The sequence below is a fragment of the Canis lupus genome, chromosome 18, assembly GCF_003254725.2.
Source record: "Canis lupus dingo isolate Sandy chromosome 18, ASM325472v2, whole genome shotgun sequence".
NCBI classification, from domain to species: Eukaryota; Metazoa; Chordata; class Mammalia; order Carnivora; family Canidae; genus Canis; species Canis lupus.
In genome coordinates this window covers 40002007-40026195 of record NC_064260.1, presented here as the reverse complement: position 1 = coordinate 40026195, position 24189 = coordinate 40002007, and the positions used below count along the sequence as shown (strand labels likewise).

Sequence of the window (24189 nt, the reverse complement as noted above, 5' to 3'; positions counted from 1 at the left end):
CATGTTGGACTTCGTGAATTCCAAAAATACCAAAAAGGGATAAGGTATAGAACTATTCACCTCAAGACTTCTGTAACTGTCAGACTCTCTGCCTGGAATCTTTTACTTTCCAACTTGCAGTTTTTTTCTTAAGATATGAGATTGAATATCATCACCCAGGGAAGTCTTTCTTCTGCACACTAGCTTTTGACATTCTAGAATTTTTCCATTTATTTTTAGATATTTTTCATTTTATCTAGATTATTAACTCCTAATATTTTACTTCATGAGAGTTTTAAGGCTTATTATGAACTATTTGAGTGCTTAGCTAATTAACATTTGTTTATTCCTCTAGATTATAGAATTCATTAGTTTAGAACTACTGGATTTGTGATGAAATGCAAAGCATGTAAATATACAAAAAGTACATAGTGACTACTCAACAGTAAATCAGAGTATACTTGTAATAATGCTTAAATGAAAAATATATGAGTAGATATACGGCAAAATTAGAAGAGTCAGGATGTTTTCCATAAAGTAGTTTCATAAGTAAATTGAAGACCATAGTGAAGCAAGATAGGTTTGAGGAACTACAGCATTTTCCTATGGATGAATTTTAGTGCAGATACTCATTTATTTAAGTATTTGAGAAAATTATGTTTTTCATAGATCATACCATATAATTTTATGAAAATAACAATCACTATGTGTGCATGTGTGATATATAAATATTTAAAGACATATTTTATTTTTCAATTTTTCTAGGGCCCCTTTCACATCTTTGTTCCGTAGGCTATAAATCAGTGGGTTTAACATGGGAATCACAAGGGTGTAAAACAATGAAGTAATTTTGTCTTGATCAAGGGAGTAGGAAGAGCTTGGCCGGAAATACATAAAGAGCATAGTTCCCTGGAAAATTGCAACAGCAGTTAAGTGGGAGGTGCAGGTGGAGAAAGCTCTGAACCTCCCTTCAGCAGAGCGGATCTTTAAGACTGATAAGATTATATAACAATAAGAGACAAGGACTCCTGTGATGGTACTCAGTTCAATGAAGCCGAAAATGGTGAATATCACTAACTCATTCACCTGTGTATCTGAGCATGAGAGCAATAGGAGAGGAGGTACATCACAGAAGAAATGATTAATCTCATTTGATCCACAGAAACATAAACTGAATGTTAATGTTGTGTGTATCAAAGCATCTGCCGTTCCCAGCAAGTAAACTCCAGCCATCAGCAGGGAGCACACTCTGTTGGACATGTTGACTGTGTAGAGTAACGGGTTGCTAATGGCCTTGTACCGATCAAATGCCATCACTGCCAGCAGTAGACACTCAGAATCTACAAAAGTACAGAAGATCAAGAATTGCAGAGCACAGCCTATGATAGGAATTGATTTGTTTTTGGCAAATAGATCCACCAGCATCTTGGGCCCAATTGCTGTGGAATAACAGAGGTCACAGAAAGAGAGATGGCTGAGGAAAAAGTACATTGGTGTATTCAGCTGAAAATCCATTCTAATTAGAATAATCATTCCAAGATTTGCCAGGAGATTAATGAGATAAATAATCAGAATGATGGTGAATAGGGTCACTTTCATCTCAGGATTATTGGTAATTCCCAAGAAAAAGAATTCAGTCAAGGAAGAGCAATTTCCTTTGTCCATCCTTCTTTCTGCTTCTTCTGAACTGTTTAAAAAATGATCAAGCAAGTGATAGATCAAAATTCGACTTTACTGAATACACAATACACTATCTGTAAGACAAAATATGATTTTATATTATCTTCTTAACCCTCAGGAAAGAGCCCAATGAGTGTCACATTCAAAGAAACATCATTGTGTTATGAAAAAACTGAACATGGTTGGGATAGAAAGTTGATAACTGTGGGTTCTAACTACATATGTCTTTCCTGAGATATGTTACTTGTTTAGGCTTCTGTTGTCCAGTGTCAAGTACTAGATCTGAATAAACTGAAAGTTTGCTCTAGATCCCTAATAGTATAAAAGAAACTACAAATTGTTGAGAAAACTCCAGAAGATACTGGACAATGTTAGACAATAATAATTTAAATAAAAAATAATAATAATTGCATGTGCTGCTTTATTACAGAAAAATAATTGAGTTTATCACTGAAAATGATATTGCATATAATACATGAAAATTATTATGGTATAGTGTTTAGTATATGGGTGTATGCTGACTTTAGCGTTTACTGAAATATGAATATGTTCTATACAATTATTCTATCACTCCTCCTCACTGGTTTGCCACAGCATTTAGAATGCATTTAAAAGACTGACCTTTGCTATAGGACAAATCCCCTGAAAGACAAAGTCTGTTGATAAACAGAAGAGGAAATAACAGACTATCATGTATAAATTTGCATATCTTTGGGTTTTAAGTTGTCTTTTCCATCAAAATAAAAAAAGAAAGAAGAAAAACAAATGTTTCTGAGATATATAACCTCTTGTCTTGTGTTTATATACACATTCTGTATGTGTGTGTCTGTTAATATACAGAAATTGTAATGTGGGTGGTGGTCTCATTTTTATTTTTCTAGATTTAAATACTAAGATATGTAGTCTATATATACTTGGATTTATTTGTAATGTGTTATCTTAATTATTTTTTGATAAAACTAGAGCAAATTTCAAGTTTACATGTACAATATCACTTGCATGGTGATAAACAGTGATAGTGTACCTATTGAACTTGGTTATCTTTACTAACCTTACACAAATGACAAACAAGGTCAAATCCACACAGATCTCATAAAGAAATATCATTGTTTGGATGATAGGTTGCAGAATTTGTTTAACTTAGTTACGCAGGTATAAAATGATTAATTTATAAATTCCTTAATACTCAATTCCTAATTTTTCCAAAATTAGTAAGGTACTCTGCATCCTATATTTTTAAAATTTAGTTGTTTAGGAACTTACCCGAAATGATCATATTTCTGTTCTTATTTCTGGCACATGAACAGAAAGCAGATGGCATTTTATTTCTACCTGGTGACTTTGGGGACTTTAATCTCTAAAGACTGCCTTCAGTCTTCTGGGTTATATGAACATGATTAATTAGATTTCTGCTTCTGTATTTTCCCTCATGAATGTTACTTCAAAAGCTAGACTTTCAATTCTTTGCTCATTACCAAATTGATCGTCAGAAATTTACTAGAATTTATTCCAATGCTATGCTCATGGCCATGAATCTACAGCCTCCTCCAGTGAAAACGAATGTCTAATTAAATTCAAATAGACTTTCTACTTAATAATTTTCAGTTCCTTTTCATTGTTCACCCTGTTTCTTCCATTTCTGCTTCATCTCCCATTTGGAAGTATGATAATCTTACATACTGCTTTTTTAAGTAGTCATTGTTTGTTTCCTTTCTCTCAACTACATCTCAACCACCTATATTTTTGATTGTGTAGAGGTGCAAAACTTTTTCCTTCTTCTAGGTTCTTTCAGTGGCCTAGTAATTAAATTGGCATAAGGCAGATTAACAGGAGAAAACAAATTTAATTTCATACATATGAAAGCCCCATATAAAATATAAGCTTTAAAGAAGTAACCAAATCAGGCAGCCTTTGTACCTTTAGTCAAGAAATTGATAAATCTGTGAAGAATTGATAAGGCAGAGGTTTGGCCTCAGGGTAGTATATTAGTGAGGAATTAAGGTTTTGTTTGTTTTTACAGCCTTCTTGGGCCTAAATTCCCTCTCTGGTAATAAGGATATCACTGTACCACCTGGTACAGGGAGATTAATTTCCTGCTTTCAGAAGCCTATCCTGCTCTCCTTCAACTGTATAACATTTACTATACCTAACATCCCTTACTGAATCATTTGTTTTGCCTATTTGTGTCTTTTTACACTCCTACAATCCTTAATATAGACTATGCATAAGTAATGACTCAGTAAATGTGTGGTATTAAATATTTTCCTGTTGTTAGGCTGGTAGATATTCAACAAAGAGGAGAAGTAAATGTTTCTACTTATATAGTTCACGTGTGTGAGGATGAACTTTTATTCTTTTTTTAATTTTTAAAAAGATTTTATTTATTTATTTGAGAGAGAGAGGGAGCATAAGTGGGGGGAGGAGAGGCAGAGGGAAAGGGATAAGAAGACTCCCTACTGAGCAGGAACCAGGACATGGGGCTCAATCTTAGGAATCAGAGATCATGACATGAACAAATGTCAGACATTTAACTGACTGAGGTACTCAGGTACCCTATGGGATAAACTTTTATTAAAAATGTATTGGAGGGGCAGCCCAGGTGGCTCAGCGGTTTTGCGCCACTTTCAGCCCAGGGCCTGATCCTGGAGACCTGGAATCGAATCCCACGTCGGGCTCCCTGCATAGAGCCTGCTTTGAGCCTGCTTCTCCCTCTGCCTGTGTCTCTGCCTCTTTCTCTCTCTCTCTCTGTCTCTCATGAATAAATAAATAAAATCTTAAAAAAAAATGTATTGGAGGGCAGCCCGGGTGGCTCAGCGGTTTAGCGCCGCCTTCAGCCCAGGGCGTGATCCTAGAGACCCAGGATGGAGTCCCACATTGGGCTCCCTGCATGGAGCCTGCTTCTCCCTCTGCCTGTGTTTCTGCCTCTCTCTCTCTGTGTCTCTCATGAATAAATAAATAAAAATATTTAAAAAATGTATTGGAATATGCTTTTAAAACAAAACCAACTTTTGTTTGTTAAAAAAAAGTTTTGTGTGCTATTATTTTTTTTATTTTTTTAAAGATTTTATTTATTTGTTCATGAGAGACACACACATATAGGGCATTATTCTGCCCTATAAAATGTCTCTATTCTCTATCCTGTAACCATACCTTTCAGCATCTCTTTATTCAACACTAGATTTGTGATACAAAAAGTATGGAGATCTTACCAAATTCTTTGTGGTTTTCATATATTATTTAATTTATCCATATATATCATCACATGTTTTTACTATTATCTTGTATTTTCTGAGCTGTCCTTAATAACTTCATTATACAGACTCTGAAAATGAGAGCCAGATAAAATCAGTAAACTTCTGGGGTTTCATAGCATTATGTTCTTAAGAATCAAAGAGCTTGCCCTTAATAGTTTCCTGACTACAGTGTGATGAATTGCAGCTCATTATGCTAAGTGAGCTAAGTTAGACAGAAAAAGAAAGACACTGTGTGATATGACATATATATATATATATATATATATATATATATATATATATAAAATCTAAAAAAAGCCAAACTAACAAAAACTTTAGAATGTACAATGGTGGTTACCAGGGACAAGAATTGAGTGAGGGAATTGGGAGATGTTGGTCAAAGGGTACAGACTTGTGGTTATAGGATGAATAAATTCTGAAGATCTACTGTACAGCATTATGATTATAGTTACAATATAATACTGCGTGAGATACTTCAAAGTTGCTAGGAGACTAGATCGTAAAAGTTCTCACTACAAAAAATAACATAATTACATGATGGAATGCAGATATTAGCTAATGCTATGATGGTAATCATATTCCAATATATAAATGTATCCAATAAACACTGTATTTCATAAATCCAGGAGGCCAAGAAAATAAGTAAAATGGTGCCTTTCAGGTTGTGCAATTTGGCAGTCTTGGGGGACACTCTGTGTTGACTGTGTTCTGAGTGACATTTTAGAATATATGAATCATTGCAGGATGCTAACAAGTACAGATGTTTGTATGTTGTTAAAAATCCACCCTTGATTATAATGTAAATAATATATTCTTGCTCTATATTTTGTGTTACTGCAGTTAATGTATTTCTTTAAAAAAGTCAAGTAAATACCAAATCTATGTGTTCCAAAAATAAACATGTGCTACCTAGGAACTTTATTTTCCAAATTCATTTTCTCATCAGATGAGAAATGCAAATTCTCTTCAGGTTGCATTCTGTTTAGATAGAACTTAAATTTTCCTTCTTAAACTTAACTGCCCCTATAGGCAATTTCATCTAACTTCCCTTCATACCTTTCCATTAAAATCTGAGCTTCAGCAACTACATTATTATTAAAAATTGGAAAATTACTATCTTAAAAGGCTTTGTTTTTAATTCAGTTGACTTTCTTACATTATGAAAAATTGTCAGTTAGAATTTAAGACATGAGGGTCAAACAAGTGAGACAAAAAAATCTTTGCCTGCATGACTTCCCTGACACCATGGTGCTTGTATATGTAATCCTATATAGGCAAGTGCTTACTTATAAACTCCTCTCTTTGCAAAATAGTTGTAGGGCGTTGAGACATGGGCAAGTGTGTCATAGGCCACTGTGAGGAAGTTTAGTGCATGATAATGGTGCCAAGGAAAAGCAGGTCACTAAATCTCCTTGTTGCTTTAAAGAGGATGAAGAGTGCTTATGGTTTGAGTAAGACAATTTTGCCTTTTTCTTTACATTAACAGTAAAAGATATAATTATTCAGAGAAATATGAAAGTTGCCCCATTTATTTCACAAAAATATGCTGGATTTATTGTGTATAAAACATTTCTAGGTATAAAATGTTATAATAATAACATTCTGAAGTTTCTTATAATCTAAAGATGAATAGCCCTTGCTTTTGGAAAGTCTTTCTGATGTATAATATAAATATGGAGAATACTTTATATATATATTTTTACACACATAATATATATAACATCTATAAATATATGACATAACATAATATGTATTATATTCATATATATATATAGAGTGAGAGAGAGGGGGAGGAGAGAGAGAAAGAGAGAGAACTTAAATGATAAGTATACTGCTAGATAATTTTTAAAAAAATACCCCTATATCCAGGTGGTATTTTTAAATACCAGACCTAGAACAGGAACATTATCAGAATCAACAAAGACTTCTACATGTTCTTTCTTAAGTCATTAATTGTTTAGTCCTGAGGAGTAAATAATTTCTTGACTTTTATCATGATAGAATTTTAGGATTTTTTTTTTTTTTACTCACACTTTAGTGGATGCCTACAGTATGTGCTGCTTCATTCTAAAACATACTTGGGCAATCCATTCGTGTTATTTTCTCAGTTACAGTCCATGTAACTCTCATTATTGAATAGTATCCATCATAGAAAAATATCATTATTTACCTAACTTTAATGTTAATAGACAATTGAGTTATTTTATTTTTTTCTAATACCAGTAATGTTAGTTTGAACATTTTCGTACTTTGGTGGAAGTATGCATTCACTTATCTTGCATGTAAAACCAGAAGCTGGAAACATGTGCATACACATGTATGTATAAAATTTAGATTTATTTTATTTATTTTTTAAAATATATTTTTTAAAGATTTTATTTATTTATTCATGAGAGATACAAAGAGAGAGGCAGAGACACAGGCAGAGAGAGAAGCAGGCTCCATGCAGGGAGCCTGATGTGGGACTCGATCCTGAGTCTCCAGGATCATGTCCTGGGCTGAAGGCAGGAGCCAAACTGCTGAGCCACCCAGGTGTCCCATAAAATTTAGATTTAATAAATATCTTTACATAGCTTTCTAAAGAAACATGCCAATCCATGTTCCCAGTATCCCACTTTCAGTGTGTAATCCCTCTGGCTCTTCCACATCCTTGTCAACACTTAATGATGTCTGTCATTTTAATTTTAGCTATTATGTAGAATATGTGATTTCCCAAGGACTAATAAAGTTGGGTATCCACTTTTATTAAGTGTCTCTTAAAGTTAAAATGCAGAGCAAGAAGACAGAAAAATGAGTCTAGTTTAATGGTATTGAGGTTCCTATAACCTATGGTATCTGTCATTATTACCACCCTTTATTTTGGGTCAAATTGGACTAGTGATGTAATGTGGTCCTTCAGTAGGAATATATCCCCCCATATCTGTTTTTATTTTTTAATCTTCCCACAGATAGAAGAAGGCTTCTACATTATTCATTGATAGAATCTAATCAATTCAGATACAGAACGTGGTACCTGGAACGTATGATAAAGATTATCTAGTTAAGATCCCTCTTTTGACAGCGTGGTACTGAGACCCCAAAAGGAAAAGTGATTTGTTAAAGGTCACTGTTATAGTGAGTTGCAAACAGATTCAGATGCAACTTTTGTTGCTGCTTCTGCAATGCATAGCATGTTTCTAGGGAGGATATCAAACTAGGTTAAATTCTCTGCCTCTCTTAAGAAAGAGCCATACATGGAGTGCCTGGGTGGCTAGTCAGTTAAGTGACAGACTCTTGATTTTGGCTCAGGTCATGGTCTCCGGGTCATGATATCAGCATCCTGAGATTGAGCCCCACCTCAAGCTCTGCATTCAGTGGAGCATCTGCCTAAGATTCACTCCCTCGACCCCTCCCTTAGTCTCTCTCTCTCTCTCTAATGAGGACATGGACCTATATGATTGACACATCACATGCAGACATTGATAATGTCCTCCTGGGACAGTTATATTTGCCACCAGTAAGTAGTGGGTACATTATGAGAAGCATATGAGTTACAGATATAGACAGTAAAGGGAATGATAAGGATTGGGTTAGATAAGTTAACATAAATTATTTTGATAAAACATTGTCTGAATTTCTGTGGAAAATCAAGAGAGATTTCTCTACTGACCTTTTGTAGGTCTTAATCCCAACCTCCTATCTTGGTCTTAAATTCCCTAGTTTTTCATGAAATGGTCACTCATCTTCCACTCTCACAAATTTAGGCACAAGGATTTCACAAATTTTATAGATCAGTCAGTTCCATTTTTGAACACTTTTTTATTGAGCTTAAAATGCCTCATTTAATACACTTCACGTTTCCTTCTTTTTAGTTCACACATTCGACTTAGATTTGCTTATAGGAGCCAAGATACAGATCAAATCTGAGCTTAAGCCCACTCCAGTTGTCTTAGAGAAAAGTAATGTGGTAGCAGGTGGCATCTTTAAGATTCTAAGATTGACACCCATCTGTGCTTGGGTTTTAGTCTGATTAAATTACACTCCTGCCATGCTGTTCTTCATAAGAATACCTGATTTATAGGTAAAATGTCCAAATAGCATTGACTAATTAAGAAGATATTGTGACTAAAGGAAACATCCTCCATTTATTTGTTTGTTTGTTTTTTACTTCTATACCACCCCCAAAAGAATCTCCAAAAGAATTTCACCCTGGACAACAGAGGACTCTCATTATCTTACTTGGGCTTTACTGGTAATCTGAAAGATTTTCACCAAAGCTAACAATGACATCTAGGTAACCTTAGACATTGAATGGCCTTTAGCCTGTGTAATTGTAGCAAACAATGAAGATTGCCCCTTGTGCTTTTTTTTTTTTATTTTTAAGATTTATTTATCCATTTGAGAGAGAGTGAGTGAGTGGGGGGAGGAAGGGAGTAGAGGCTGAGGGAGAGGGAGAGAGAGAATCCCAAGCATATGCTGTGCTGAGTTTGGAGCCCAATATGGGGCTCAATCCCATGACCCATGAGATCACGATCTGATCTGAAACCAAGAATCAGACACTTAAGTGACTGAGCCACCCAGGCTTCCAAGGATGCTCCTTATTCCTGTATGATCCTTCAAATGCAAGTCCTTGTCTCTGTTTACTAAACAAGACACTTTAGTGATTTTGATGCAGGCAGGCTGCATCCAGGGACACAGAAGGAGGTCCTGCAGGATCAGCCAAAAAAGTCTTTGGCTTCATGCAGGATAGAAATCAAACCTGAGCCAGCAGGAGATAAAAGCAGAGTTTATTGAATATATATATATATATATATATATATATATATATATATATAGAGAGAGAGAGAGAGAGAGAGAGAGAGGGAGGGATACAGATGGATCATCTGGAAGATTTGGAAAAGGATAGAGGGAGTCTTTTCTTTGTTTGGGTTTGAAATTTTTATTGGTGATTGTGGTCTGGTGCATGTGTTTTCTCAGGCATCCAAGAACTGGTCGGAAGAAGGATGGGGTTAGGTGTTTTTCAGAAGTCACTCATTCCTTGAAGTCAGGGATTTTTTTTTTTAAGATTTTATTTATTTATTCATGAGACACACACACAGAGAGAGAGAGAGAGAGAGAGAGAGGTAGGCTCTATGAGGGGACCCCCATGTGGGACTCAATCTCAGGACTCCAGGATCACACTCTGGGCCGAAGGCAGGTGCTAAACCGCTGAGCCATCCAGGTGTCACCAGGGATCTTGACCTTGAGATAATGCCAGTGGTCTGGCCTAGTCACATGACTCGGCTCCAACATTCCTTATATATCATCTACTGTGCAGGAGAACTACAATGCTATCATTACATCTTTGTCCTTTACAAGGAGGACATGTGTTATTTGCATTCCAAGGCATGTGTAGAGTGGGGTGGGGTGTAGGTGCTAGCAAGAATAGAAGCCAGAAAAGAAGTAAAGGGAAAAAAAAACAGCTTTTTCTCTTATGAGGTCCTTTCAGTTTTCCTGTCTCAATTTCACCATCAGCAAACTAGAGCAGAGCCAAGTTAAGTTGTCAAATATCTTGTAAATACCCAGATAAGGGCTCTTTGGTTTCATTATTTTGCAAATAATTTTTATGTCTTTAACTTTCCCTTAACTCTTAGCATTCACAATTATTTTATGTGCTTACATAAATGATACAAAAATGTATTTAAGGCACATACCGGAACTCAGTGATTTTTTTTTTTTTGCCCCCATGAATAAACATTCAATAAAAATTAACTTTTTAGAAAATATTTTTTTCTTTACCCAGATGCTATGATGGTGCTTGAGTAAAGAGATAAAAATGATTAAACTTAGAGTGTTCATTAGCATACAATGAAGGGAATGATTTAGGAAACAGTCATGGGTTCAACAATGTTCCCAAGCACACCATGGAGTGTGAACCAAGTTTAACAAATCCTGGAGGGAAGAAAAGCCTCTGGGGGAAGTGAATGAATCTTGAATTTCAGTGATAGAATCCAGCCACACTGGTTACCTTTAAATTCCGCAGATTACTAGGACCTGTCTCCCTCAGCACTCTCTAATTGCTGAACCATTTGCATAGAATGCTTTTTCAATCTACCTAAATCTCTCAGCTAGTCCTTATTTTATCTTAGATTCCAGATTAATTGTCTGCATTTGTAAGAAGTATTTTTTAACTTCTGTGTTTTTTGGGGGAGTGTGGGGGAGGCAAATAAATGCTCAGAGACTGAGTTTGTCTTTGCTAGCAATTTATGTAACAGAAGTTCACTGTAGAAATGTCACTAGCCTATAGCACACACAATAAGGTCTCTTCACAAACCAATAAAGGAATAACATACTCCAATCAATAATAGATGAATCACATTATTGCTCCAGGTAGGGGGAGATGAAAGGAATGAAGTCCAAATTTAGTTGAAGTGGAACTTTATAAGAGTTGATGCTCAGGAAAGACAGCTTTGCCAATATGTCCAGCTGCCAGTGCAAAAGTAAAAGTCCCTTATTGCTAGAAAGAATTACTGGAGAATGACAGATTAAGTGTTGATGAGCAGGATGATCTTCATAGGCTGCTACCTGGCTATCTGTTATCACCACTGCCCCTAGAAGAGTCACCTTTACCAGGCAGTAGCTACTTGTTCCAAAATCATTGGAGAGCTAATTAAAACAAACAAAACAACAACAACAAAAACAACTTATTTCATTCTTCCATCAAAACACATTACTCTTTATTTTTTTAAAGATTTTATTTATTTATTTTAGAAAAAGAGACAGCATGCTTAGGGAGAAGGTCAGAGGGAGAGAAATGCAAACAGATACCCTGTGGAGCATGGAGCCCAATGTGGGGCTCAATTTCACCAACCTAAGATCATGACCTGAACCAAAGCCAAGAGTGAGAAGTCTAACCAACCAAGCCACCCAGGGGCCCCCAGCTCTACTCTTACAGACAAAATTATTTTCTCATAAACAAGTCAATTTGAAGTCATCTCAAACAACAATTTCCTTCACTATATTTGAACAGTGTACTTTGGGGTCATAGTGTCTAGTTTTGTTTGTTTTACATATGAGTAATTATAGTTCATTATAAGTAATTCAGTATTACTTAATTAAAATTATAATTTGCATTAGGTGATAAGATATATTAGTAAATAAATTGCCAGAGTCACCATGAAATTCAAAGCTCATAAAGGTACTTAGAAAAACTTAATAACACTTAGAAAAGTCAATTCATGCACAAATGAAAAATTGAAGAAACAAAAATTTGGCAAACTAGGAGTCTAGAAATTTTCCACAAATAGAGAGTACCACATATAAATTCAAGACATAAAATGAACCATGGAGTATTTAGGGAATGACACATTTTGGCATGGCTGGGACACGGTATAAATACTTGTTGAATCACACCATAGTATTCAAAACAATTTTGATTTCCATGAATTATAGTGTAAGATTGGGAGAAAAAATACATACATACATGTTTTCAATGAAACCACTTTTTATTTTTAAGTTTTTTCAGGGCCTCTTTCACATCCTTGTTCCGTAGGCTATAAATCAGAGGGTTTAGCATGGGAATCACAAGGGAGTAAAACAATGAAATAATTTTGTCTTGATCAAGGGAGTAGGAAGAGCTTGGCCGGAAATATATAAAGAGCAGAGTTCCCTGGAAAATTGCAACAGCAGTTAAGTGGGAGGTGCAGGTGGAGAAAGCTTTGAACCTCCCCTCAGCAGAGTTGATCTTTCTCACCGCTAGGATAATATAGCAGTAAGACACAAAAAGCCCTGAAAGAGTAATCAGTTCGATGAAGCCAAAAATGGTGAATATCACTAACTCATTAACTTGTGTGTCTGAGCAAGATAACAAGAGGAGAGGTGGGACATCACAGAAGAAATGGTTAATCACATTCGACTCACAGAAACATAACCGGAATGTTAATATTGTATTTACTGAAGCATCCATAATTCCCACCAAGTAAACCCCAGCCATCAGCAGGGAGCACATTCTGCTGGACATGCTGACTGTATAGAGCAAGGGGTGGCTAATGGCTTTGTACCGATCAAAGGCCATCACTGCCAGCAGTAGACACTCAGAATCTACAAAGGTACAGAACACCAACCATTGCATAGCACAGCTGTAGAAGGGAATTGACTTGTTCTTGGCAATGAAGCCTACCAGCATCCTGGGTCCGACTGCTGTAGAATAGCAGACGTCACTGAAGGAGAGATGGCTCAGGAAGAAATACATGGGTGTGTGAAGCTGGGAGTCCATCCTAATTAAAATGATCATCCCGAGGTTTGCAACAAGAATGATGAGATAGACAATTAGAAATGTGATAAATAGAGTCACTTTAACTCCAGGCTTATTGCTAATTCCCACGAGAAGGAATTCATTCACGGAAGAGCAATTTTTTCCATCCATTCTTCTTGATTTTTCTAAAATGCTACAGAAATGATCAAGAAATGGTATATCAAGGTTTTAACTCTTCTCGACACTCAGGAAAGCATCATCTGTAAATCAAAAAGAATTTATATCAGCATATTCTATTCTTTATATTCTTAATTTTCAGACAGTAGTCAAGACAAATTTCATTGTTATGTTGCTGACAAAAGTTAAAAAAAGTATTTGGTATAGAATTTAGAGGAAGTTTGATTCCGAATTTGGAGACGTCCTTAAGGTATATGATCTGTGTTCACCTGCAGTGCTTTTATTTCAATGGTCGATCATGAATGAAAGCTTATTACAGGTCAGATATAATATTAAAGCAACACTTACATTAAACACAAAATTGGAAATTGCATTCTTATATTTTAAAAATAAATATAAAATTGAGCATAAAATGTTTATGTTCACTGACTTCTTCAAGAATCATGATTTGTTTAAGCCTCTGTATTAAATTTGGGAACAATGAATATATCTTTGATTTAAGAATAATGAATATGTTTGTGATTGTTCCCATTCACATTGTTTTTTGTATTTATTGAGACATTAGATATATTTTAATAAACTTGTCTCTAGTAGTATGTTACTACTTTGCTATGTTTTTATTACTTAACATGCAGGAGTGATCTGGTGCCAAAGAGTGTTTCTTTTGACCAGTAAAAAAAGAATACTAAAACCAAGTGGAAAACAATATTGAACACATACATTTCCATCTCTTTGGATTTTAGACCTGACTTGTTTATTAAAAATGAAGACAGGAACAAGAGTAATAAATATATCTTTTATAGGCTTCCAAGTGTGTATGCATGCACCTTTCTGTTGATATGTGAAAACTGGCATATGGGTGATGATCTGATTTTTTTTAGATTTAAATAAATATGATTTGTGGTTTGTATGGGTTGAATTTACACAAATTAGTGTTTGTGTTGTGATACCTCAACCATTACTGGGAAAAAATAAAAATAAAGTCAGTGTTTTTCTTTTTAATTTTGATTAGGATAGAAGTAAGTAAAAACAGTTCATTTGCTAATCAAAATGAATTTGACTCACCCTGCTTAAATGGGAAACACCTTCTTTTCTGCCATCAGATTGCAGACTATGAACCAATGAAAATAAGTAAAAAATCATTTTTAATTTTGTAAATATTCAACTCCTCATTTTTCCAAATATAAGCATTTTTTTCTTGATTCTTTAAATTTAGTGCCTCAGAAACCTACCTGGGAAGGGCAAATCATTCTGTGCTTGCCCCTAGCAGCTGAACAATACAGACACATGCATTTTATTTTTACTCCATGTCATTTGGGACTGAAATCTCTCAAGCCTCTGCCCTCACACTTCTATATATACAAATGTTATTAATTAGATTTCTAGTTCTGTGTTTTCCCCCATGAATGTTGCAACAATTTCAGCAAAGAATGAATTTAATTTTTTGCACTTGCACAGAATGGACCATCTTTGGGACTATAAAATGATCTTTATAGTATGATTCTTTGCTACACTGAGTCTATACCATCTTCCTCCAGTCAGATCAGAGCTTCAAAGAAACTCTAATAGATCTTCTACTCAGTTACATTATCTGTTAATTATTCTCTATTCTGTTAAATGTATTACATTAATAAGTTTATGAAATAAAATGATTATTTTCCTGTTAATTATTTCTTTTTCTTATTTTTATCCTGTTTCTTTTATTTCTGAGCAAACTCCTTCACCTTCCCATTTACAAATAGAAAAATTTTTCAATGGTTATATTAAATACATTTTTTCATTATGTGTGATTCCATTTCTCCAACCATGTCACCTGATTGGATTTCAATTATTTTATGACTATCACAGCCATTTGTGCATAGCATACTTTTTCTTGCATTATCTTTATTTTATTCAGATATGTGTCTACATTGTAAGCTCTTTAGTAAGAATAGCTGCATGAGAAATTTCTGTATATCCTGCAGCCCTAGCACCAGCACTGGTACAAATAATTGAATCTTTGTTCTTATTTTAGGTAGATAGGTTGTAGGTGACAGACAAATAGTTGAAATAAAGAGGTTTTTAGTTGCAAACGGTTTCAACTAATATAGATCATATATACATGTGTGTATAGAAAAGTGTTTAAGAAAAAACAAGGTTCTATTTGTTTCTTAAAAGTTTTGTTTTTACTTTACTTATTGAAATTTTTACAAAGTTTAGAAGTATTGGAGTGTAATTTTGTGTTTTTTTCCAAATCCCTTCCAACAGTTATGATGTAATGCTCAATGATCCCTGAACCTTTTCCTGACCTCTTGGTCCCTGGCACCACTGATATCCATCAGCAGTAACCAAAGCTAATCAATCATTCACACCAGCCTGACTGATACAAACTTCCATTTACCTTTCCTTTCTGTAATGTGAAATTCAAGTATATTTTCAACCAGTGCATTTTGTTCCGTGTATGCTTGTAAGGAATAAGAAAAAATTCATTCACACGTACTTATGTATTTAATTTGAATATATGAAAAGCTAATGACAAAAGAATGGGAAAATGAAAATTTTCAAGGTTCTACTACTAACTGATGGTAACTGTGTCTAATTAAAGATGATTTAAAATTCTGACATATCTCCCATGGACATACAATGTCTTCCTCCCCCCCCCCCCCCCCCAGGTTACATTGAGCTGGCCTTTGACTGCTTGGATGAATACAGTATGGAAAAAATACTTACCTTTCTGGGATTAGTTTTCAAGAGGTATATACTCTTTACAAACATAATTATTTTAACAAAGTTAGTAGTGATCAAAACTAGAAATGAGGAGATGCTCATGAATAGGGTCATAAATAAATGGATTAAGATAGCTCCATTAAATGGAACATGATATAATCATTAAAAGGAATATATGAGAGTCTTTTATATAGGTGGAGAAAGATTTGCAAAAGATTACAGTTAATTGGGATATTTAACATGCAATGAATTATATATACACTATTTCCTGAAAAGCAAGTGATGATCATATATTAACTAATGAATGAGCACAATGAAAAACTAAGAAAAGATAAAGAATAAGCTGTTATCATGGGTCATGGGATTTTTGAGCTGTACATTAGAAAAAAAAAGATGTAGCATACTAGAGATGAATGTGTGGAATAGAGTAGTGAGGGGAAAGATCATCTACTAAGAAAATAAAATTTAAAAACTTTAAAAAATTATATGTGTATGTATGTGTGTGTTTTGTGTGCATGTCTTTTCATTTATGTATTTCCTTGAGGATATTATTTCCTAGTTTTACTGAGATACAATTGACATGTCACATTGTACAGGTTTCTTCCGCTTTTTGAAAGTGTGTGTTACACTACATTTTTACAGAAGATCTACATTTATACTTGCTTTTGCTAACTTCCTGATGTGTAGGAGTCACTCAACTAATTTCTTGATCTCTTTCAGAAGGAATTTTGCCATGTGAGCTACTCATTTGGTGTGTTCGTGGAAAGAGAGGTATTGGAGTCTCCTATGTTGCCATATTTAAAGACTTTCCCTTGGCCCTGGTAATACTGCCTTTGGAAACAGCTAATTTCTATCAGTCCCTGGGGATATGTGAGAAGGATATGGTGTAGAATGACTCAGAAGGGAAGAGAATGATGAGGATTGAAGTAGACAAGCAAGAATACAGAAAGCCTTTTGATGTGGTGTCCCTTATTTATGTAAAGTACTGAGATAGTCATTATAGGCCATCTGCCCCAGCTTCTGTTTGAGTCACGATTCCCTAAAAAATATTTTCCATAATGTGTTATTCAATTTCACAAATTCAGAGAGAGGAGGCCCATGATTAATTGAATCAGTAAATTCTACTTTTGTAATTTCTTTGGTAGGGCTTAAAAATTCCCATATTTTTAGTTTAAAAACCACTGGATCTGATAAAACAGCCAATGCATAAATCAATCAATTTTTAGATGCCATGATATATAGCTGTCCTAAGGCAGAGAGATGAGTTAATCTTATTACAGGTTTACACGGTCTTAATTAGTAGTAATCCACTGACATCCCATCTTCTTGGACAATATATTTCAAACAATGTTTTCTACCATGCTGACGCTGATAATACCTTCAAAAGAGTAGGTATTAATTGGAAAAAGATCATACAGGTGAAAACCCTAACAGCCTTTTGTAATAATAATAATAATAATAATAATAATAATAATAATAATGATGAAATTCTTCATAGGTTTTTCCAGCGTGGTACCTCGTGAAAAATCAGAGTATCCCACAAATGCTCCTTTTAAAACCAGAGACTCTTCTTGGACTTTACATCCATTTTGAAATGTTTTCACACAAAGGCATTTTGCAATAGCACCTGGAAAATCTAGGTAGTAGTTTTCATATATCATTTCTTTCATTTCTTTAAACTATCACATATTTCTATGTTAGCTCATATATTCCAACTGGTTATTAACAACCTCCTCGTACAGATGCAGACATTGCATATGGAATCTCAAAGACACTAGGTTTTTCTGGCTGCAAAGCCCTTGCTCTTAATAGACTCCTGATGACAGCATCATGAAATAAGTTCCTTTTAGCAAATAATTCTTTTGGCTAATCTTATAAAAGGCTAAAGTGTGTTTACCATTAAGTTTCATTTGAAAATGAATAAAACCTCCTAACTCTGGGAAAAGAATAGGGGGTAGTGGAAGGTGAGGTGGGCCGGGGATGGTGTGACTGGGTGACAAGCACCGAGGGGGGCACTGGACGGGATGGTCACTGGGTGTTATACTATATGTTGGCAAATCAAACTCCAATAAAAAAAATACAAAAAAAGAGAAATAAAAAAAACTAAATAAATAAAACCAGGGAGGACAGGTTTTCAGGATTCTCAGCATCTGGGAACTCCTCTAAGTATGCTCTCTAATGCAGCAAGATTTCAGTCTGTGTGATGAATGAATGAGAGGGCAGCCTAGACGGAGGGTCACCAGATGGAGCCATGGTCTATGTTATATATTATAATTGAACTCTTGAACCTCACCGACATTAGTGTGAAGAGAAAGTAATGTGGAAAGTGGCAGCACTGCACAATTCCAGAGACTAAATAGAAAATAAGACAATCGGTGGCCCCTGAAATTGTGCACCATTGCAACCCCAGGAGAAACTCTCTGTACTGGCCATGTTCTGAGTGACACTTACAATATGCCAATCAAGACAATACGCCTGGCATCACAGATTGTTCTATATTCATTGATGATCTACTGTTGATAGATATTTCCCGATAATATATAATAATCATGTACATCCCCTGTATTTTCTGAGTCTTACTGTAGTTAATTTTATTGCTACTAAACCGGTAAATACAAAATTTGAGGAGGGAAGAAAGTAAGTTGTGTTAGGCATAGACTAGTTTCTGTTCTTGAGTACTCCGGGCACTTTCCTGTTTATTCAGAAACTTCACCTGGAGGTTAGCAGAGGCACAGGGTTTCTTTCTTTTTTTTTTTTTTTTTTTTCTCTTTTATTACTGTGTTGCTTTTGTCCTTTGCTTTCTATAAAGCTGGAACAATCCTCAACAAAATTAATACATTTTTAAGTTTGGGAAAAGTGGTTCTTAGTGACAGTTTTTGATGCCTTCATATATTTCTTTGTCATTCTTTGTGTGATGGTCTCAATACTAAGATACCAAAAGTATTCCTGTGGGAGATTTTGTGGAGGCAAGGCGGAATCATGCAACCAATTGCTACTAATTGTTCACCTGTTAAACTCAAGAAACTGATGCATTTGTGTTCCTCAAGACATTTTCTATCATTGTTTACTTCTTTGATCCATATTTGGAGGATGTGGAATTGTCCTTGGTCCTTTCGTCTGATTCCTTTCAAATTAATTGTTCCCTCAGGGGATTTCCCTGTCTAGAGGGGTGTGAAAATTCCTCAGGTTCCATTTTGTTCAACCAGAACCTAAGTTTAGCCTCTCAAGCAGGGCTTTCTCCTCAAGACCATTCAGTCTACTTCTTCCCATGATTTACACCTGAGCTTATGTGACAACATTATTACTGCAAGTTAGAAAACCTAATTTAATTCTCAATGGATGTCAATTTTCATTAAGAATAAAGTTATAAATAATTGAAAAAATAATGTTTTTAGGATAAATTCTATACATCAGTTAAAAGCAAGTGAGGAAAAATTATCTCTAACTACAGGTTTGTGGATAACCATGGTGATACTAAAGCAATACCAAGTAGGTGACCATCCACCCAGAAGATCATATTCTTTCAAAGTAGTTATCTGTCCCTGAAACATTGAGTATCATGACAGAGTGTTCCTGACATGATGCTGGTAATAAAGTACACTAAGTTTCAATTGTCTGCATTTTTTATAATCTGGAGGGGAGTCATAATATACTACATTTAAGTATTCATTTTTATTCCTTGAATATCAAGAAAGTTGGATATCCATTTTAGAAGTTTCTACGAAATTTTGAATTTGCATAATTGTCCACTAAAATGGGTCATATTTACAAATATGTGACCTTCTGAAATATACATTACCAGGCTTTAATTTTAGGAAGAGGAAGCCCACAATCAATCGAATCAGTTCATTCTATTTTTTAGAATTCCATTTCTAGGGTTTAAAAGTTCTATTTCTTATTTCAAGCTCACTAGATCTGATAAACTATACAGTATGTGGATCAAATTAGTCTTTAGATGCTGTAAAATATGGCTGCCATAAGGGAAAAAGGTTGGTTAATCGAATTACATATTAAAATTCTCTAAGTTGTTTGTTTGTTTGTTTTTAATGATTTTATTTAATTATTTGAGAGAGAAGCATGGAGAAGCATGAGCAAGGGGGAGGCAGAGGGAGAGGCAGAAGCAGACTCCCCACTGAGGTGGAAGTCCTATGCAGGACCTACCTCAGGACACTGGGATCATGACCTGAGCCAAAGGCAGATACTGACTGAGACACCCAGGTGCCCCTAAAATCCTCTAAGTTTTAACAGCAATCCACAACCTTTCTATTTTTCTTGGACTTTTATATTTAAGGCAATGTTTTCTTCCATGCTGCTGATCATAAGAAACAATTTCAAAAATGTATATGTTCCTTGAGAAAAAAAATGTACACATAGAAACCTTTAAAGCATTTTATTTAAAAAAAAAGTAAATTTCTTTACAGTTTTTTTTTTTTTTCCCAGCATGATTCCTAGTGACAGGTCACACTCTTCAACAAATGCTGTCTTAAGGAGCAGAGGAGCTGTTTCTTCCACTCTGAAAGGTTTCTGCCCAAAAATAATTAAAAACAGCAGCTACAAAATCTAAGAAATTCAGTGGCTTTTAGCTTCTACAATTGTAATGGGTAATTAAGAGTGTCCTTGGGTCTGATATGATTTTTCAAACCTAAGAATATTTCCATGTTATTTCAACAACTTGCCTTTTGCTTCAATCATTAGAAACTAGAGCAGAGAGAGATGAAATAGACAAATTTCAAGAACATACACACATGAATACTCTTTACCTCTAGTTTAATTAATATGTAGGTCTTTATTGATCCATTACCTTAGTATCCACAACCATTTTATGTACTTTCTTAAAAGTTATAATATATATGACTATATAATGCATTATGATACATAATATACATACATGTAACATATATAATGTATTATATATACACTATAATGTATATATAATGTATTATATATACACTATAATGTATATATAATGTGTGTGTGTGTGTGTGTGTGTGTATATATATATATATATATATATATATATATATATATACTGGCCACATACCATATAGTCATATAATTGTGTTAATAAGTTCTAATAAACACCCAAAAATGTTATCTGGTGTTTTAAATTTCTTATTTATTTGTTTTTCCATTTTGTGTCCTAGAGTATATACAGGTACTTTGGATAATGGGACTGTAATGCTCTATCCTTGAAATACAATGCTCCCAATTTCATATAAGAAGCAGTGAGTTAATAAATAGAATTATATTAAAACTGTTTTTAAAGGAGATGTTTAAGATCTGAGACTCAGTATCTCTAGCCAATGAAGCTTTTCTTTTACACTAGATTTAGATATTTTCTTTGGATAAAGCCCCCTGTCTTTACTTCATATTGAGTTTGAGATTTGTGAATTATTTGGTGCCTTGTTAAGTATTGTTGGTTACTTTGAATAGATTATAAGATTCATTAATATGAACACTACTAGGTGTACTATGAAATTTAAAGCACTTAAATACCCAAGTTCACTTAGTAAGCACACAGTACATCTAAATGTAATAAATTCATGTTTGAGGGATGCCTGGGGGACCAGTGGTTGAGCATCTGCCTTCAGCTCAGGTGGTAATCCCAGGGTCCTGGGATGAAGTCCCTCATTGGGCTCCCTGCCGGGAGCCTGCTTTTCCCTCTGTCTATGTCTCTGCCTCTGTGAGTGTGTGTGTGTGTGTGTGTGTGTATCATGAATAAATAAATAAAATAAAATAAAATAAATTAATGTTTGAATGAACAAATGAACACATAAAAATCTGGCAAAATTAGAAAGGTCAGAAGAGTTTTACACAAAGATGGAGTACCATATATAAACTCTAGACACCTAATAAAGTATGTTATATTTAGGGAACTGTAAAATTTTTGTGACAGAGCATTAAAACAAACTCATTTTGTTAAATTAAGGTTTTGAGACAACTTTCTTTCTCTTGTGCGATGCAGTATAATTTTACAAAACAACAACCATGATGCCTGTGTGTGTGGTATAAATATTTAAAACCACTTTTTAATTTTCAGTTTTTTCAGCGCTTCTTTCACATCCTTGTTCCGTAGGCTATAAATCAGTGGGTTTAATGTGGGAATCACAAGGGTGTAAAACAATGAGGTCATTTTATCTTGATCAAGGGAGTAGGAAGAGCTTGGCCGAAAATACATGAAGAGCATAGTTCCCTGGAAAATTGCAACAGCAGTTAAGTGGGAGGTGCAGGTGGAGAAAGCTTTGAACCTCCCCTCAGCAGAGCGGATCTTCAAGACTGATAGGGTTATATAACAATAAGAGATAAGAACTCCAGAAATGGTACTCAGTTCAATGAAGCCAAAAAAGGTGAATAATGCCAACTCATTGATCTCTGTATCTGAGCATGAAAGGAGGTAGAGTGGAGGTAAATCACAGAAGAAATGATTAATCTCATTTGATCCACAAAAGCATAAGCGGAATGTTAATGTTGTATGTATCAGAGCATCTGCCATTCCCAGCAAGTAAACTCCAGCCATGAGCAGGGAGCACACTCTGTTGGACATGTTGACTGTGTAGAGCAACGGGTTGCCAATGGCCTTGTACCGATCAAAGGCCATCACTGCCAGCAGTAGACACTCAGAATCAGCAAACATACAGAAGATCAAGAATTGAAGGGCACACCCAAAGAAGGGGATTGATTTGTTTTTAGCTAAAAGGTCTACCAACATTTTGGGCCCAACCGCTGTAGAATAGCAGAGGTCACAGAAAGAGAGTTGACTAAGGAAAAAGTACATTGGTGTGTGAAGCTGGGAATCTATTATAATTAAAATAATCATTCCAAGATTTGCAAACAGATTAATGAGATAAACAACAAGAAACGTTGCAAATAGGGTCACTTTCATTCCAGGGTTATTGGTAATTCCCAAGAAAATGAATTCTGTCAAGGATGAGCAATTTCCTTTATCCATTCTTGTATATTCTTGTCTCAAATTTTGAGAAAATGATCAAGAAAGTGATAGATGCACATATAACTCTTCTGACCACCACAAAATATCTGTAAAGCAGAACACAATTTCTTTTTGAGATTGTCTTTTATACTCATAAAATTACTAGGTCAATAGTTACTCTTTAAAGAAGCACTACTATCTAATGTGGCAATAACAGAAAATATCTATGGTAGGTGGTTGAGGAACTTTGATCTAAATCTAGCTGTCGGGATCCCTGGGTGGCGCAGTGGTTTGGCGCCTGCCTTTGGCCCAGGGCGTGATCCTGGAGACCCGGGATCGAGTCCCACATCGGGCTCCCGGTGCATGGAGCCTGCTTCTCCCTCTGCCTATGTCTCTGCCTCTCTCTCTCTCTCTCTCTCTCTCTCTGTGACTATCATAAATAAAAATTTAAAAAAAATCTAGGTGTCATTTATGAGGTCTGTGACTTTCTATAAGCTCTTTGATTTCCCTGGCCATTATCTTCCTTATGTCAAGGAAGATATTTGGATGAGCTAATAGATCATTACAGCTTCAAAATTATATGGAAGAAACACCAATGTTAGAGCACGATGCAAGATGTAGGACTAAGCATTTTGTACACTTGAAAATGTTCCATGAACACACAAAAAAAGAGTAATTATTATATCCTTTCAATAGCATGATTTGTTTAAAAGATTTTTTTTCTTTTAGTTTTAGAAACAATGACCATATTACACACTAATAATAATGAAAATAATTATGTTACTGATTCTGGTCTGAGTTGACTTTAGCTTTTGCTGAGACATGAAATAAGCATTATTGACCTTTCTCTGGAAATGTATTATTGCTTTGCCACGGTACTCACGACCTATTTGTGGAGTGGTCTGGTGCTGAAGAAGGAGTCTTTTCACCAAAGAAATGTGCTAAAAAAACCCAAAAAAACAAAAAACAAAACAAACAAACAAAAAAGTGAAAACAACAGAATGTAACACACACATTTGCATCTCCTGGATTTTGAATGGACCTCTATAATATAAAATGGAAATAAGATAATGGCTGAGTCAGCTAAGTGTTTGACTCTTGACTTTGTCTGAGGTCATGATCTCAGGGTCGTTGCAGTCCCACATAGGTCTCCATGCTCAGCATGGAGTCCACTTCAGAGTCTCTCCCTCTGTCCTCGTCTGTCCCTCCACACCAACCCTGTTCTCTGTCTCTCGAAAAAACAAAAAACAAAA

At 35.0% G+C, this 24189-nt stretch overlaps 3 protein-coding genes across 3 annotated transcripts in view; all 3 read right to left on the bottom strand.

Moving 5' to 3' along the window:
* Window positions 1-711: 711 nt before the first annotated feature.
* LOC112663651 (olfactory receptor 5W2) lies at window positions 712-1647 on the bottom strand. The gene has a single exon (XM_025452721.3). The coding sequence runs from the start codon at window positions 1642-1644 to the stop codon at window positions 712-714; it is 933 nt and encodes a 310-aa protein (XP_025308506.3). The 5' UTR covers window positions 1645-1647.
* Window positions 1648-11207: 9560 nt separating this feature from the next.
* Window positions 11208-24189, bottom strand: part of LOC112663350 (olfactory receptor-like protein OLF2) — a 54720-nt gene continuing 41738 nt past the window's right edge. Inside the window, exons 8-9 of the mRNA XM_049096628.1 lie at window positions 14368-14413; window positions 11208-13385 (exon numbers count right to left, since the gene is read on the bottom strand). Of these exons, the coding sequence (XP_048952585.1) occupies window positions 12361-13296 (936 nt within the window). The 5' untranslated portion in view covers window positions 13297-13385; window positions 14368-14413 and the 3' untranslated portion in view covers window positions 11208-12360. The remainder of the gene's footprint in view (window positions 13386-14367; window positions 14414-24189) is intronic.
* Window positions 21886-23037, bottom strand: LOC112663351 (olfactory receptor 5W2-like). The gene has a single exon (XM_025452205.3). It carries the CDS (start codon window positions 22955-22957, stop codon window positions 22025-22027), a length of 933 nt encoding a protein of 310 aa, XP_025307990.3. The 5' UTR covers window positions 22958-23037; the 3' UTR covers window positions 21886-22024.

Bases quoted from the DNA above. Each gene is read 5' to 3' on its own strand.
- LOC112663651 (XM_025452721.3), bottom strand. From the start codon at position 1,644: ATGGACAAAGGAAATTGCTCTTCCTTGACTGAATTCTTTTTCTTGGGA.
- LOC112663351 (XM_025452205.3), bottom strand. From the start codon at position 22,957: ATGGATAAAGGAAATTGCTCATCCTTGACAGAATTCATTTTCTTGGGA.